The sequence below is a fragment of the Gymnogyps californianus genome, chromosome 1 (assembly GCF_018139145.2).
Source record: "Gymnogyps californianus isolate 813 chromosome 1, ASM1813914v2, whole genome shotgun sequence".
NCBI classification, from domain to species: Eukaryota; Metazoa; Chordata; class Aves; order Accipitriformes; family Cathartidae; genus Gymnogyps; species Gymnogyps californianus.
The window spans coordinates 165,820,471-165,838,442 of NC_059471.1; the positions used below are offsets into that span (position 1 = coordinate 165,820,471).

Here is a 17,972-nt window from a genome sequence, read left to right on the forward strand (position 1 = left end):
AAAAGCTAAGTACCCATCCACAACACAAACATATTATAGCAAGAGGCTTTGCTAAAGTTCAGAACAAGAGGAGGTCCAAAGTAACACTTTGCAGCTATGAAACCTGATATTAGGCAATGTATTGTCCTGGTCAATTGTCTGAGAATATGCATCTTTGAACATACCATGAGCAACTGAGTTACCACAAAATGACAAATTGCCACTGAGAAATTAAGCTGCTTTAACTAAGGATGTGTTCCCTCCTGGCATACTGAAGTGTCTAGGAGCAACTATCACACTGCTCTCTGCATTTTGCAAAGACTCTTATCTAAACGTTTGGGGCTGTGTTACACACAGAGGATCAGAAATCATGCATAGGCTTTATCTGTTCTGCAATCACTGAAAAAAGAATATTGGCAGACACGAGGGATCCAGTGTTAAGCCTACAAGTTCTATAGTGTTTCTGACAGGAGGATTCCTCTGCTTAAATAGTTCACCTCTGGTGGCAAACACTGAACATACTAGCATAAAAGAAGAAGCAGCTTTCCTCACTTTCTATGATTAGTATTAGAACAGAGCTGTCAGCTGGCCAAAGAAGATATCACACACAAGATGGAAGGTATTATGATTCCGGAAAAAAGGAGAGCCCAAGTATATAAAATTGATTTCAGCCCATCTTTTCCAAACTAGGGTTCACTCACCCACTGTATCCAAGTAGAATTCAGGAGTAATACAACTAAAGTAAAAGAGACACTGTCCCTCATTCTCAGACAGCAAATACAAGTCAAAGCTGCAAGGATTAAGGGAAAGAGGCAGCTTTAAATTAGTACTGATAGATGCCCTCTTGCTGATTTTGAGCAAATCAAAATAATGCTACCATCACATACTATTACAGTGTTTCATGAGGGCTGCTGCCAGTACAGCTCAGCTTGTTACAAATGGTCTTCTGTCTACTACTTTGCTGTCAGTAAGAGAAATGGCCACGGTCTTCCAGACTTGGCCACGCAGTCACACCTCTTTCTTGGCAATGAGTCTGGTCATCTGGTTTCCCTGAGCCCATTCAAGTTGTTAAAATCACACATCCTGAGTTAGGCAAGCACCAGAGTGGCACTAGGAAAGCACAACTGGGAGTGAGGCCTCCCCTTCCAGAAGTAAAAAGCCATTAGGTTTTGTTAGCTATTTTGTGAAATCTGACCCAGACTATGCTCCATTTCAGTGCAAAGGCAGCCATGTTTGCTTAAATGTCCAACAAAATGAGTCTAACAAAGCCTGCAGTGAAGAGCAGTAGATTTGTAGACAATCATTTATAGCATCTGACACGCAAGAGTGGTAAGAGAAGACAACAGTAACATCTTAAAACCTCCAGCAGCACCTGAAAGAAGACAGATCTTATACTCTTCTGAGGAAAACAGCCTCTCTGGTTGTGTGGACCATACAGTCCATGAAAGTGTCACAGCCCAAGAACTGCAATGAGTACTCAGAACTGCATTGGGCCTTGAAGACTACAAATATATGTACTAGTGTTCGGAAGTACCAGCAATACATAAGGTAACTGAACAGCGGCATACTTAAGAACCAGAGACAGGAAATTTTTAATAGTCATTTTAGCGATACACTATGTAAACATTATCAATGATAATACAGAAAGCTTTCAGATTTACAACAGCAAAGCACAAAAGAGGAGAAAGTTGAAAGTATTAATTACCTAAAATTCCCATTAGCACTGCAGGTTCCTTGGATGGAATTTGTTGTAGAAAAGGTAAAATATCATCAAGCACAAACCATTTATCCAAATACTCCAAAATCTTGCCTAAGCACACTAGTGAGTTTACCCGGACCTGTGAAGTATGATAAGAATTAAACAAACTCTTTACCGTATTTTTGCCTAAGAAAAAAAACCCTTACAAAACTCATACTTAGAAGAAAACAGGTGCTACTGAAACTAAAACCTTCATATCTGAAAATTCAAGACAAGTTCAAAAAACCCTTTTGTGCCATGAAAGGAAAATACATATAGTTACACACTGCTCACAAAACCTTGGCTTTTCTGCAGGACAAACACTGTTAACATATATTATTGTTGAACACATTTCAACGATTTTTACAGTATTATTAACACAATAAGTTGTTAACAACTTAAAAATTGTTAGAGTAAAAAAGTAAATGGTGCTTTTGTATTTGTAAAAAGTAAAAAAAAAAAATCTCAAAAAGAAATCAGAGCACATTGATGGGCTTTTCTTTAAAGACACAACAGCAGAAAAGCCCAAGTAATTAAAGGTAACCACATTTTCTGAGGACTGAGAGATAAAATTATTAGCATACTTACAGCAAGAGAAGAAGTTTGCAAACATGCATTTTTAATTCTTGGAATTAATGAATTTTTCATTGATGGGTAATCTATTAAATTGGCAAATGTGGGAATTATGTTTAGGCAAAGCTCCTATAAAAAAAAATTGCATAAGTTTAAAAAGAAACATGCATGTTTATTATAAAATTAGTACTAATATTACTCAAGATCAAAATTAGTTTAAAATGTCTTCTTAAGCTTTCCTTTTAAGGAAATATTTAAAGAAATATCATGTTCAACTAAGCTGACCTTAATCTATCAGACTCACTTAAAAATAGCTAGAATAATAAAGCATCACGATATGTATACAGAACGTTGGAAAATGGATTTCAAAAAGAGTATTCATAAATTCATAATAAAATATTTGGATAGCAAGAATATCTTGCATTTTCACAAAACATCTTTATATTAAACCCAACTTTTATTACATCAAACTGGAACATTTTCCTACATAAGTCAAGCAAATCTGAATGAGTCCTATCAACAACACTGCAGCAGCACCATGATAGGCTGAAAGATAAGAGCATATCAAGATTAAACACACTTAAGCAAAAGAGAAAAAAAAAAATACTCCATTTCAGCCCAATCTCAAAAAGTAAGAGACAGCAATATTAAGTATATGTTGCAAGTAAATACCTGAGTAACCAAACTACTGATGCAGAAAAAAAATCACACCAGGTATTTAGAAAGAAAAACCTTTCTTCATAATATTGCAAAGGTTTTGCAAAGGTAAAAGTCACATCTGATTACCCAAATCCTTCTTTAAGAAATATTTTAATTGTTTATCACCCCTCCCACTTCTGAATGCCTTTGGATAAGTTCCAGTAGAAGAATCGTTTAAAAAAAAAGAAGAACCTTAGAAAGGTAGAGAAACCATAAAGAGAAAAATTAAAATATGGATACATAAAAATGTCACCAGAAGGTATATTAATATGATTTTACAGCAAATCAGGTCTTCCAAGGTAACTGTCAACACACGTTCTTACCAGTAGGACCTCAGAATAAGCCACCTCTTATTGACTGGTAAGAGCATGCAGGCCTGCATAGTTTCTGCTGCACAGGCAATGTAGTATAAATGTACATCCTACTTTTTGCTATGGTAGCTAGTAAGAATTTAGGATAAGAGCATTAGAACAACAGTCAAGTGGTTACTCCCTGGAAAATAAGGGAACTAAATTTATTTCACTAAAACAAATTTTCTTTAATAAAACATTCATCTCTTTCAACATTCAGGAATATTACACGGCTTTATCATTTTTTTTCCAAGTAAACAAACATGTGAGTATACAAAAAGTTGGCATATCAGCTTAAAGAAAAGAGAAAAAAATTGTTTTAAATACAGGCTGCAATTACTATACCTGGATCTGAATTGAAGGTGCTTCCAAGGCTCTATAAACCATTGGTAGAACACTGTTCTTTATTTCATCTGGTGGAGTTTTGGTTAGAAGCAAGTCCATTTTTTGCAGGAAGATCAATAAGATCTATTAAAAGAAGGACAATTCAGAAGCCAAAAGTTTTAACTCCAGAAACACATACTTACAATTTAAAGTGTGCTGTATCATATCATAAAAACTTCAGAAGTTTTCTTGTAACTCAGTAAATGTGATCACTTACCATGTTGCTTGCCTGAAGGCATGGAAGACAAAAAACACTTTGACATATTATTGCATTTTAAAAACAGCAAATACAAATCAAACAAAATATGCATGTTCTAGACTAATCCTTCTGAAATAAGAAATCATAATGGCTAAGGAAGGAGTTCCTGCTTCTATTTACAACATGGTCTTTTGTTAAAATCCACCCACAGAAAATCTTTATACACACATCACTATTGAAAAAGCTAAACTTTCAAAAAACTATGGCTCAAATGCTGTCCTCAAAGCATTTGATCACAACTCCACGTATAAAATCTGTATTCCATCTGTATCTAGAATCAAAATAGGGACATAATGAAAAGAATATTACAGCTACTATATGGACACAAAATACCTTTATTCTATTTCACATGGAAATTGTATATCATAAAATGAAAAATCCCAAACAAAAAAAATTCACATCACATTAACCTAAAAAGCAACACCAGAATAGCACATTTACATAGTGGGATTCACCTTGCTTAGGCTTAGCCATCTAAAAGTTAGCTGCTATTCTAGGTTACTCATCCAGGCTCAGACTCCAATACAGAGAGCTACATAACTCATAAGACTCATGTCTCATCTCAGATACGTGAGACAACTTGCTACAGGTGACTTTGACTATCCATTGATACCTAGACTTCTTTTAGAAAACAGGTTAGACTAGATGGATAAATTGTAGTGAATGGTATCACATTAATACTAAAAAGTCAAGTATTTCATAGCAGGAAGATTTCAACTTTTAAGTCTAAAAATACGTAGCAATCAGTGCTTGTATGTCAAATAAACACAAGCATCAAAGTGCAGAAATACCAGTGTACCAAGACCACATTACAAGTTTCCCCCTTTCATTTGCTTTCCTTTACAGGGAAGAAAAAAAAAAATCTTTTAAACTGCAGCTAATGTGTGTTTTTTTATTGTACATTTATAATTACCTAAACTGTACACACACACACACAAACTCATTCAGTCATTCCATGAACACTGATTCTGATGCAATATCCCCAGATCTGGGAGAATGAGGGTGAGATGGACCAGATCAGTTTTAAAGTTAGATTTTATAATTATTCTTGAAAAAATAATTTTTATTTGTCCTAAACTTGGCTTTTTGAAACCTACAAGAGCTCATAACACTGTTCTTCTCTTGTCTAGCAACCTTGTAGTACTGTGGGATGACAGTTTCTATGTTAGTTAAATGTATAGTTTTGGAGAAGGATCATTTGACTGTTTTTGCAAATTTGAAAAGGACATGAATGAATCCTGTTATTTAACAACTAGAAAAGCTCCTTTAAAATAAGAACGAGATGTTTGAACATATAACAGGCTGCTTTGAAGTTAAACATTGTACTATATAGTAATTTCAGTTTCACAGAAGCAGTTCAGCTCTTTTCCACTGGCTGTCAATGCTTTTCAACTAAGATAACATAAAGCGGAATCGTTTTTGAGATCTCTCTCTACCGGTCTTTAACTAGAATGTAGTTCATGCTGTTCCAATGAATCCCTTCTATTTTTAGGTTTCTAAGGTCATATTTGATACTTTTAATCTATTTAAGTAGAAACTAAGATGTTACAGTCACAGATTCACACACACTATCTAATAAGCAAGCAGCAGCAGTTGCACTCTGAACAATAATGATAAAGATGTGCTTCATTCATTAATACTGAGCCCAGTACTTGTCAGGATACACTTTGGTGTACTGAATTAGAATATGAATTTACAGCACATCCCATGCTAACTCTCTATGGATTCCCCTAGACATAAATAAAGGGTTTGCCTACACTGAGAAGCTATGTCAGAGTAAGCTAGGATGTTAATTTACAGCACACCTGTTAATCCACACTAACTCCAAGAGTACAATATGAATGAGTAGTTTAACTATTTCATTTTCATATTATAAATTCCCTCATACAAAGACACTGTGAACACTGGATAACAATTTCTTCATACTGAATCACAGCAGCTTCCCTATGATAAATTCACTTCCTAACTTTTCTTACGAAAGTCAAGCAACAGGCCCCTCATACAAATCTAAAACGTCTTGAGAGAGCATTTGGAAGAAACATTGGCACCTTCCCTGTCCACCCCTCTCCATGAGTTACAAACACACAAGAACTGGACGTTTTTGCCTTGCACAAAGACAGTCAGACCTGGGATTCTGTCCTCTGGCACTCTGAATATTTATATTTTTTTCCAGAATTCCTGGTATATTAACTTTGAAAACCTGTCCTAGATTACTTAAACAAACTTTGCCATACTAAAAAGACCACAGAAATAATAGTGGAATAAACCATGTAGTACTTAGTGTACACTAAAAGTGTCAACATAAGAATTTAATATATAGCACCTAGAAAGCTACAGAAAAACTTCGCAAAGCTCGCTCTTTACGAGCTGACCCCAAGTCTGTATTTTGCTTCCCTCATTTCCCAAGAAATAAAACAGGTTTTGTGCCCATTATGCTCCAGATATAACTTTGAGACAAACTTTTTGCAGTGAGGATTGTCTCACAAATCTGATGTTAAAGGTAGCAAAACACAATGTTACCTTTTAGGATGAAACAGCACAATTAAGAGGTTCACTGGCTTTTGGTCGGTTAGCCGTTTAATTTTTTCAAGACAACAACAAAGCTAACATAAACCCTCAGTGTACTAAAGGTAAACAGCATTAAGTAGTTCTAATTTTCTGAGGTATTCTCAGTTACACAATTGTCCCCTTTCCCCCCTCCCCAGTATAATGAGAATTCTCTGATCCAGTTTGCTGAAACCCAGAAATAAAAGGTCTACTTGTTCACTCCTACGTTTATCTTGCCCCTTAAGTGCTCTGCAGAGAAATAATAGCATCCAGCAGTAAAACAAGGTGAGCTAGAAGGAATGCATAGCTGCCTTTTATCTGTGGAGGCACAATGCCTAACTTAGTGACAGAATTCTCAGGAATCATCATGCACATGGTGTTGACAAAAGGATGCAAATGTTTTGCTCCTTTACAGTAATGATAATGTCTTACTACTTTTATGCATGTAAACAACAGAAAAAAGCGTATTTTACACAATACATTTGTCAAATAAAATGAAACAAATTTCACAAATTTGTGCACAGCCCTCAAATAAACACTATTTTATTATCATCAATAAACAGCACTTTTAAGAGAGTGTCAAAAGTTACAACTTTTCCACCCCATGATCCCAGTGTCAGCAATTATTGTACTGTACAACCCTGCTCAGATTGGCTAGGTAAGTGATAAAATGCTTACAAATATGTCTCCTACAACCAACCAAAAATAAGAATTGAGTGGTAAATTAAATGTTTCCTTTTTTGCTTATCTAATCTCATCTATAAATGCAAATATACCCTCAGAAAAACCATCTAAAAAAGCAGGGGTAGAGGCTTTGGGAATTTCCTGGAAAAAATCTATTTCGTATGAATCAAGACTGACTGCCTGGACAACTACAGAGCAGGCTGGGCAATCTGTGTGAAGCTGGAAAAGGGAAATAGAACAATTAGTCATTTTTCAGGGAAAAAAACACCAAAGAAAAAAATTGTAATCTGAACAATATTAACATACCTGGATTGGTTCTTGCTGCTTAAAAACAGGACCAAGATCAGGCAGAATGAGCCTGATATATTCTTCTTTGGTGCATTCCTCAGCAATCAGGAGAACATTAGGCAAGACAAAGGGTACCATATCAGGATTCACAAATTCAGAAGTCAAGCAAGGCAAAATTCGCTGAATTATAACACGCTAAAAGAAAAAAATACAACCATGCATCACATTGTACTGCATTGCAGTGAGTTACTATTGTGCCAGCTCAACAGCTTTTTTTATTAACCTGATCTTTACAAAAAAGTAGACAGACAATTTTCAGTTTTGAACTCTTATTTTCACAGTATACTCTAGCTAATTTACACTGTGTTACTTTGCTTACTTTTCTCTGTTTGCACTCAAAACATAACTGGAGACTATAACAACTGTGAAGGTCAACAAAAAGCAATTAACTGTACAGAAAATAGGACTTTCAGCCACATACGTGAATTATGAAAACCTTATTTTACATGCTTTCTTAGAAAAGGCCCTATCACCCCCCCAAAATAATCAGTTTTTCAGTACCCCATCACTCACTGAACAAACACATAATCCTACTATACCTCCCTGTAAAACTCCAGGTACGTTCCCTAAATGGGATTCTGCTGACAAAATAGGTATTTACACTGTGGATGTCTACTGTAGAGTTAGACATCCTTAAATGCTTTTAAAGTCAATAAAGAGAACTACACAGTTCAAGGGCACAGGCCCTTCCCTCATAAAATATACTTTCAAGACAGAAAAAAAAAAAAGAGTGCCCTAAAGATGATTAGGTCAGTCAGTGGCTATCTAAAATTAGGTGAAATACATCCCATCTATTTTGAAATTCAAAGCATCAATGATTTCTGATCAAAGGAAAAAATTACTAAATTAAAAAGAAGAGAGTATTAAACATGAAGTCTGAATTTTGCACTGTGTAGTTCAAAACAGAACTAAAAATAAAGAAATTTAATGCAATGGTTGAGAAGCTCAGCTATTCTATTACGTATTAAATTAATACTACTTTTCTATCACATATGCATTATGCCTTATATAAATTAAAGAATACCACAAAAGGAAAAGGAGTCAGTCTAGACATAGTGTCTAACACTACACAGAAGAAATCTGTAATGACAGACATTTGCCTTTGAGATTTCTGCTAGCACAAGAAAACAGTCTGTTGAGGGAAGGAAGCTTTGCATCATTCAACATTAAAGTACTGCCTTGCTATGAAAAAACTTGAAGCAATCTTATTGGGAGAAAGGGTGGCAAGATGACTTCAAAGAGCTATGATAGCATCTGGAAACAAAGGGAAAGCCTTGTAAGTGGAGAGAAGACAACTCCCTTTCAAAGTGGAATGAACTACAAAAGGACATGCAAATCAGGGTTCCTTACACATACTGGTAGCACAATTTGCCATTTTCCGTTTAAAGAATTATTGATAGCTGAGGAGTACTTCCACACCGACTATTTTCTAATCTCCCCTTCTTTCCTACTACTGTACTCTGACAGTTTCATGGCAGTCTATTATGGTACAATGCTACATAAAGTCCAGCATTCCAAGATTTAGAATGTTAATAGATGTTCACATATTTTTAAACTCACTATTTCAAGACATCATACAGACATACCTTAGGTAGCTTTGGCAGAACCTTTGGTAGCCCTTTAAAAAACTGTGATTTCTGAAGGTTATCCCTTTGAAATAATGAATCAAAATACTGAAGTGTCATTGCTCCTACATCATCGAAGAATGGTATCTAAAAATAAGATTAAAAGCTTGTGATCTGGAGGGAGACAACATTGACACTGTTACAAAGATTCCAAGATACAATCATCTATTTACCTTTTCAATGCACTATAGTAAACCTTTACAATGACATGCCTGCAACTAACAATTAGAAAAGTACATTTTTACATACTAAGTAGTATAATATTCACAGACAAAAGTTGATTATTAAGATGGAATTTTCCTAGCATTTTGAAGAAACCCATGCATGTTATGTGTACCTAAGTTAACTTATTGTATATGAAATAATGTTTTGTCCACAAAAAATGGAATGAAAAGTAAAAACCTTGATTAAAAGTTCTCCTAGGAATAATTATGCTATTTAATATCACAACAAAGGATTACCTACTAGGCCAGCCAGATCTGGCTACTGCCCCTGGAAACTTATAATGAATCAACAAGCATCTATATGCAATAAATATGTAATTACATAAATTTCTCTCCAGTGTTCAGACCCACTTGTAAATTCTGTCCATTATAATTTCTCACACGATCTCCCATGTTGGCATTACTTCAGCAAAGAGGGCACAGGCCTTCTTAAGTATTGTGTAACAATGTATATACATAGACCAGGCTTATAAAGATGGCACCAACAAAATACCAGGGGGTTTCATCTATAGCCATGGTATATCATATTAACACTGACAGAGCTGCTTTGTTGTTAATGAAAGATTGATCAAAATGCATGATGATAACAAGATTGTTCATATAAAAATCCATCCCCAAATATTCAGCTTTCAGTTAGCAGATGAACAAAAAGAGTAGAAGAATGTCTATCCCAGACCTACACAGACTGGAATGAAAAGTTCTGCATTCAAAACCTTGGATGGGTAAGATTCCGCCTTCCTGCTAGCTCTCAGTTTTAGGGAGGGATATATCAAACCTCACAGGCTCGCAATAGTTAAAGACAAAGCATGGTCTCTCAGACTATTTAGATACTTGTTTTCAGTTGAAAAGTTTGTGCAAAAAGAAAGGACATAAAAACATTTGAAGAAGCTCTGCTGTAAGGCAGAAAGAGAAGCCAATAAGAGTAGGGCAATAAAGACAAAAAGAATCAGAAAAGCAGATTGGAGTAAGGCAATACAGAAGAAAAGGATCTATCAGCAGAGAATTCAAGCTAGTCTGCACTGTGGACTTAAATTCTGTCTTCTAGATCACACACCAAAATGTACGTGATCGTGGAATTCTACACAGGTTAACAAAAACTAGTTAAAACTAGCAAGGTAAACTTGCCCATGTCAAGCTCCATTTTAGCTCATGTCATGCTGGTCATAACAAACTGCTTGTAGAACTAAAGCTCTAATATCTCTACCCTACAATTCAGTCTGCAGTGCAGGCATGGTAAAAGAGACTTAACATCTTTATAAAACCATACTGCTTAATACAAGCATTTGTAGAGTTGTTTGCCGTAGTCCTTCAGACAAGTGAGTTGATACCTGAGTACTATTTGCCAATTTCCTCACTTCCCATCTTTCAGCATGTATGTTGGCAGAACCATTACCTGTTCCCCCTCCCTTCTTCATTCACTATTTCTTGCAACTGTTAAGACACTGATTTCTCTCTCTGCATACAATCTTTTTATATGACAGGAAAAGAAGAATATTGTTTAGCTAAGCAAATCTACAAGCAGGAATCTGAAAGGCTATCAGATATGAGAAAATAAGATATAAGACAAAGGAAGAATCATGCTTTTAAGTTCTACATTCAGATAGGAAAGCGGAGGAAGAGTTTGTCAAATTAAAACTTAAATTATCCTACTTGCAATTCATTTTTGCTTTATTATGGCAAGTAAGCTCCAAATATATTTTAAGCTATTCTTCTGCATATTTAAGAATACACCAAAAATCATAAGCCAAAAGTTAATCCTTACATTTATTGCCTTTATCATTTTATGGCTTTAAAATCCTTCCAATACAGTTTTAAAGACTGAACTGTATAAAAACATAGCATAGAAAATAGTTCCAACTGTATTGGAAAGCAACAAAATAGTGTTGCATTGAATGATTATTCTAAATTCTGTCTCAGCACTCACTTCTTCCATATTAATAAAGGTCAGCATAAGGACAACTTTTGGCATCAACTAACATCATTATTTCCAAAATAGTTAAAAAATATTTAACATTTCAACTAAAATGATTAACAGGAAAACACTTTAAAATAGCTCTATTGTTTCTACAAATCAAACACTATTTTCCCTCCTTCCTATGGCTACTGTATTTTCAATGAACTGACCTTAGTCATTTGATCTGCGTCTGGTCTGACTGCTGGAGCTACATTTAAGAGTAGCTTTACATGTTCACGCACCTCCTCTGGTATATCCTGAAGAGTACTGGAGCTTAAACGGCTCAGCTGCGTAAGTAATTTAAGCACATGCACCATGAAGTCAGAAAATCCTGCATATAACTATTTCCAGTATACAATAGGACTATACTTTGTCCTCTTGATGGTTTCTCTACCCACACCTTTGATATCCCTCCCTTCTCCCCTTTTATAACCCATTTGCTTCTGATCCCTCATAGTCTTCTTTCTGTCTCCCAACAGCCTACCTGCTTCAGGTTACATTCCCCTATTTCCAACTTCTCATTGTGTTCAGGTTATCAGAAAACACAAACCCAGTATTTTTAAACAGGTAAACATTATTATCTGAGTTGTCTACACACATTAAAACACAGTACACACAACTAAGGCAATGGACACCCAAAGAAGTTATGACAAAGGAAACTTGCATATGAACGTACATTATGTCAGCTGATCCAAGTAACTGTCTTCTGTTAATATTCATAGTCCACAAAGAACGTGAAATAGCTGATAGCTAAGTGGATACCAATTGCAATGTCAAGTGATCAAGTCACTCTAAACTCAGCCATCTTCAATGGTCCTACACAGGTCATTCACTGCCTTGTGTTTCACATTGTTCACCCCAACAGGTAAAGTACTTATTCCACAAGACCAGCATTCAACAGGTTTACAGAGAAATCAGGTGAAAAATGAAATTTGTAGTTTATAAAGTTGGTACATGTAAGTTTCTCTACACGTATTTTTATTTCCCATCTTTTGCTAGGATTCTTCTTTCTTGTTATAAAGATAGCATGCAAGGTAAGACACCATTATCAGATTGTTTATGTTGGAGCACTGGTATTGTGTTCTAAATATTTAAATCTATTTTAAAACAGTAACTTTTCAAATATGAAAATCAATGAATAATAGTCACAAATAGAACAAATACCTGATCCAGCTGTCTACTAAAGCTTTTATAAATATCCTGCTTGTTGACCTCAAGAATTGGTTTCCCTTTATTAAACACTGCATACATAACAGCTCCTAGAGAATACATATCACTGGCTGTCTCACAGCTCACAGACAGAATATATTCTGGTGCCAGATATTCAGGATTTGGAAGACACAAGGATGGCAAGTTTGGATCCCATTCCTTACAAGGGAACTTTGGCTACAAGAGAAGTAAAAGAAAGTACATTTATTAGGGGTTTTTAAAGAATATTTTAAATAAGAAATTCAAGCAGCGAAAAATAATTAATCCACTCAAGTTCAATTATGAATGAAACAGAAACGGAGTAAGGCAAAACTGTTAAGAATCTGTGTCTGTAGCTTAGAGGGATCAGCTGACGCAGTTATGTCTGAATATTAGAGTTGGGAAGTGTAATGTAAAATCAAAGCACTGCTGTAAGAGGGAAACATGAGCTATGATGGGAAGTCATTTTAGGACGTAGCAACCAGGCACTGAGTGGATGCAACAGACTAAATTAGGTAGCTTTGCATGTTATCCAATATGCAAGTGAGCAGAAGTGGTACAGGCTTCAGCCTCTGTCTGAAACCATCACTAGTCTATTTTGACTCCACTGAGCCAACTCAGGCTTTTTTTCTGTGATGACCAAACGCAGCACTTCAATCCAGACCTGTGCCATATGTTCAAACTTCCTGCCAAAAAAATATAGAGGTGAATATTAAATAAATGGTTCTGTACTGAAATGCAAGGTCATGAAACTGGTTTCAGACAAAGATCTGAATTAGAAATTTAATGATGATAACTATAAAGATCTATTACCTCCTGTTCAGATGGATTTGTTGACTGGATACAAAAATCAAAGCCCATAATTTTCCATGCTCCACTCTTATTCAAAATTATATTTTCAGGAGTAATATTTCCATGGACCATTTTCACACTGCTATGCAAAAATGACAAGCCTTCAGAAACCTGTTAATAAAAGATTATTATTTCAGGTTAAATATTTCCCCAAATATCCTGTAAGACATTTACAAAAATTCTGTTCCTGTGGTCACGGTTAAATTGGTAAGTTAACTAAGAAACAATTTTTCACCACTATTTTAGGCTATGTCTTAAAAATTATGTATGAAGGAAATCAAACGCAGATGGGTAATCAGCAGATGAGATTACTAATGCCGATTAACTATCACAGCATAAGAATATAAATGCTTTTCAAAGTTGATCAACTTATTCACCAAATAAAACCTGGGAGCTACTGTTCCTCCAGAGAAGGTTAAGATTCACATATGGGAGAGACAGCTGCAGCACAGACATTTATATGGAAAATAAAAGTTCACTCGATTTCGTATTTTCCATGTCAGAACAAGCAAAAACAGTAGCAACTTAGAGCCTCCAGTGTTCATCCTCTCTTATACTTACAGTGATCAGGGCACTATCATCTCTCACTTCCCAATTATTTGATTTACTATAGGCAGACAAAACTTTGGCAGTTTACAGACTTTTAAAAACAATTATTAATACTAAAAGTACATGAAAACTATAAGGACAACCTGTGTCATACCTGAAGCAAACCATATTTGGTTTCCACATCATAAAGTTTGTACTCTTTAATGTCAGATGGTAAAGGAGAAGGTAGGTTGTCCCAGCTGCCAAGAACGTTAGCTAAACTTGCACAGATTGGTTCCGTACAAAATGCCAAGCAATCCCTGTAGAGGAAATACATAAAAACATTTCTTGTAAATTAATGTAGTAAATCTCTTGACTGCGAATAAAGAACCATACAAACATCATCGTATACATTACCAGAGCACTTGGTGCTACCTAAAACCATGTTCTATTTCAGGTTTTGAATTCTTATAAGTAATATTATCTGCAAGAGAAATATATAAATATCTGAAGTATTAAAAAAATATAATTAAGTTGTTTTATTCCTTAACATTCACATACATCACTAATGATACACACAATGCTTCATAAAAAGTTCTAACAAAACAATGCTTTTCTTGTCCTGATGCAGGAAAAGCAAACAAATAATTCTTACTATTATTAAAAATTGTAAAATCAGGCTTTTAGCTGTGCCTAAAACCGACACGTCCCTGACTGAAGCAATACTTACTGTGGTCAGACAATGATCAGAAACAAAATTAATAAAATGTAAGGTAGCACCTGAATATTCTTTTACTTTGCAAATGAATAGAAAAGAAGTAGTACAAACACAAATATGCTTGTTTTATGAACTGCAGTTTGCATGTGAAGTGACTGTTTTCTAAACTATTTAATCTATTGTTTTCTTCATGAAAAACTACAGGTCTTGTTTATGCATTTTTGTGTCAACAGTGTTTGAAAAGCACAGATGAAGCAAACTTCTACACATAAAGTGGACTGGCTGTAACACTGTGCTTCAAAATTTCAAATTTCGAACTCCTGAAAACAATGTATGTCTCAGTTTCACAAACTTCATGTAACATAGACAGTCATTCTTTATATCCACATTCTACATACTGGTCTGCACAGCACTGGAGGCCCTGGACAGTCATTGCACCTCACTTCTTAATTGTTTTAAAGTTTTTTTGGAGAAAGCATTACATGGATGGCAGCACACATACCTGGTTTAAGGATGAGTAATTCATGAGAACACTAAATACTGCATCAGTATGAACACAGAAAACTGAGACTGAGTAACAGTAATAAAGATATATTTTTGAATATAAAGTTATAGGCAAGATGACAGAAGCCTAACTTTTTGTTCATTCCATAAAATATCACAGAAGACACAATGCTTCAGCATGAATCTACCACATAGTTTTTATGTATCTCAATAATTAACAAGCTTGCTCTCTGAAGCAAAATAAGGCTGATGAAACATGCAAACCTCTTATTACTCATCCAGATTTTAGTTTTTCTTTAGTTTTATCTACTGCCTTTCTGAAGGAAAAACAACTGAAAATTAAAATACATTGAATCATAAGTGTCAGCCAACCTGACAGAACCTCTTTGCTTGGCTTCCTCCCTACCATTCTGTTACCCCATTCCTTTCATGTTTCCATTAACACAACTAGGGCTACAAAACTCGTTTCTGTAGCAATCACAAGGAAGAATCAGAGCACAGAAAGACAAAGTCCTTCATTGTCAATCTGACTTCAACTTTACCATAGAGCTTATACATTTAGTTCCAGTTAAGGCATAGATGATAAAAAATACCTAGGTGTCATGGTTTAACCCCAGCCAGCAGCTAAGCACAACGCAGCTGCTTCCCTCTCCCCCCTCCCAGTGGGATGGGGAAGAGGATTGGGAAAAAAAAAGTAAGACTCATGTGTTAAGATAAGAGCAGTTTAATAACTAAAGTAAAATAAAATACAATACTAACAATAATAAAAATACAATAATAATAATAATTGTAATGAAAAGGAATATAACAAAAAAAAAAAGAGAGAAAGAAAACCCAAGAAGAGACAAGTGATGCACAATGCAATCGCTCACCACCCGCTGACCGATGCCCAAGCAGCTATCTGCCCCTCCCGACCAACTCCCCCCAGTTTATATACTGAGCATGATCTTCTATGGTATGGAATATCCCTTTGGCTAGTTCGGGTCAGCTGTCCTGGCCATGCTCCCTCCCAGCTTCTTGCACACCTGCTTGCTGGCAGAGCATGGGAAACTGAAAAGTCCTTGGCTTAAGATAAGCACTACTTAGCAACAACTAAAACATCAGCGTGTTATCAACATTATTCTCACACCAAATCCAAAACACAGCACTGTACCAGCTACTAAGAAGAAAACTAACTCTACCCCAGCCAAAATCAGGACAATATCCACCCCTTATTCTATACCATTTACGTCATGCCCAGAACCCACACTTTCCAATACATTTCCAATTAATCACCGCCGCTTTTCCTGTCTTTTAATATATACACACAGATATCACTCCCACAGTCTCTGGGCCATCTCTATCCAATGTGTGTTGAGTTCATTTAGTCCATGACTTTGGACTCCGTCTGTCATAACAGTCTTTCTGGGCAGGAGGGATGGTGCCAAGTCCGCTCAGTTGGCAGAGCAGGATCAGGCTTCAGTGTGGTGCGACAGATGGGTGACACTGGGCACAGCAGGAGGATGGTGTGTAGTGTTGGATTGTTGCATGCTGAAGTCAGTCCTGGTTCCACCACTACTGCACTTTGCTCAGTTTTATCAAAGTTCATTCTTCATTAATCTAAGTAATTCTTACTGTAATACCATTGATACAGCATATAACAATTATAATAATGATGACATACAGAGGCAGGATTATATAGCAATCAACATCATACAATTTGATCTATTGGCTATTCTCACCTAAAATCAAATCCCCTTGAGGCACACATCGGAATTCCCCATCCTTCCGCATCACCCACCAAGTGCACCCAGGCCCTTGAGCAAAAGCAATCCCACAAACGGGTTTGCCTTTGCCTGAGGCAGGAGTAACCCAGACTGTTTTCCCTAGCTTATTCTTTATGTGCACTACAGGAACTTTATCCCCTTCTACAGTACGTAAAAGTTCTGATTGGGCAGGGCCAGCTCGATTGGCAGATCCTCTAGTGTTGACTAACCAGGTGGCCTTTGCTAAATGTGTATCCCAATGTCTGAAGGTCCCACCACCCATTGCTCTCAATGTAGTCTTTAACAATCCATTGTATCACTCGATTTTCCCAGAGGCTGGTGCATGATAGGGGATGAGATACACCCACTCAATGCCATGCTCTTTGGCCCAGGTATCTATGAGGTTGTTTTGGAAATGAGTGCCGTTGTCTGACTCAATTCTTTCTGCAGTGCCATGTTGCCGTAAGATTTGCTTCTCAAGGCCCAGGATAGTGTTCCAGGTGGTGGCATGGGGCATGGGATATGTTTCCAGCCATCTGGTGGTTGCTTCCACCATTGTAAGCACATGGCGCTTGCCTTGGCGGGTTAGTGGGAGTGTGATATAGTCGATCTGCCAGGCCTCCCCATATTTATATTTCAGCCATCATCCTCCATACCAAAGAGGCTTTAACCGCCTGGCTTTCTTGACTGCAGTGCACGTTTCACATTCATGGATAACCTGTGCGATAGTGTCCAGGGTCAAGTCCACCCCTCGATCACAAGCCCATCTATATGTTGCATCTGTTCCCTGATGGCCTGAGGTGTCATGAGGGCCCCCCAAGCCATAAATAATTCACCCTTATGCTGCCAATCCAGATCTACCTGAGCCACTTCAATCTTAGCAGCCTTGTCTACCTGTTGGTTGTTTTGATATTCTTCAGTGGGTAACTCTTAGGTACATGAGCATCTACGTGACGTACTTTCACAACCAGGTTCTCTAGCCAGGCAGCAATATCTTGCCACAATGCAGCAGCCCAGATGGGTTTACCTCTGCGTTGCCAATTACTCTGCTTCCATTGCTGCAACTACCCCCA

At 36.4% G+C, this 17,972-nt stretch overlaps 1 protein-coding gene across 3 annotated transcripts in view; it reads right to left on the reverse strand.

Moving 5' to 3' along the window:
• Window positions 1–17,972, reverse strand: part of SCYL2 (SCY1 like pseudokinase 2) — a 43,397-nt gene that overhangs the window by 5,517 nt on the left and 19,908 nt on the right. For 2 of the 3 annotated variants that reach the window (XM_050896309.1, XM_050896316.1), the window contains exons 4-12: window positions 14,108–14,252; window positions 13,366–13,515; window positions 12,529–12,750; window positions 11,535–11,651; window positions 9,148–9,273; window positions 7,520–7,696; window positions 3,685–3,807; window positions 2,306–2,419; window positions 1,685–1,817 (exon numbers count right to left, since the gene is read on the reverse strand). In XM_050896309.1, coding sequence (XP_050752266.1) covers window positions 1,685–1,817; window positions 2,306–2,419; window positions 3,685–3,807; window positions 7,520–7,696; window positions 9,148–9,273; window positions 11,535–11,651; window positions 12,529–12,750; window positions 13,366–13,515; window positions 14,108–14,252 — 1,307 coding nt within the window. Of the gene's footprint in view, window positions 1–1,684; window positions 1,818–2,305; window positions 2,420–3,684; window positions 3,808–3,940; window positions 3,953–7,519; window positions 7,697–9,147; window positions 9,274–11,534; window positions 11,652–12,528; window positions 12,751–13,365; window positions 13,516–14,107; window positions 14,253–17,972 lie in introns of all 3 variants that reach the window. The other variant, XM_050896321.1, reaches the window with a different exon arrangement.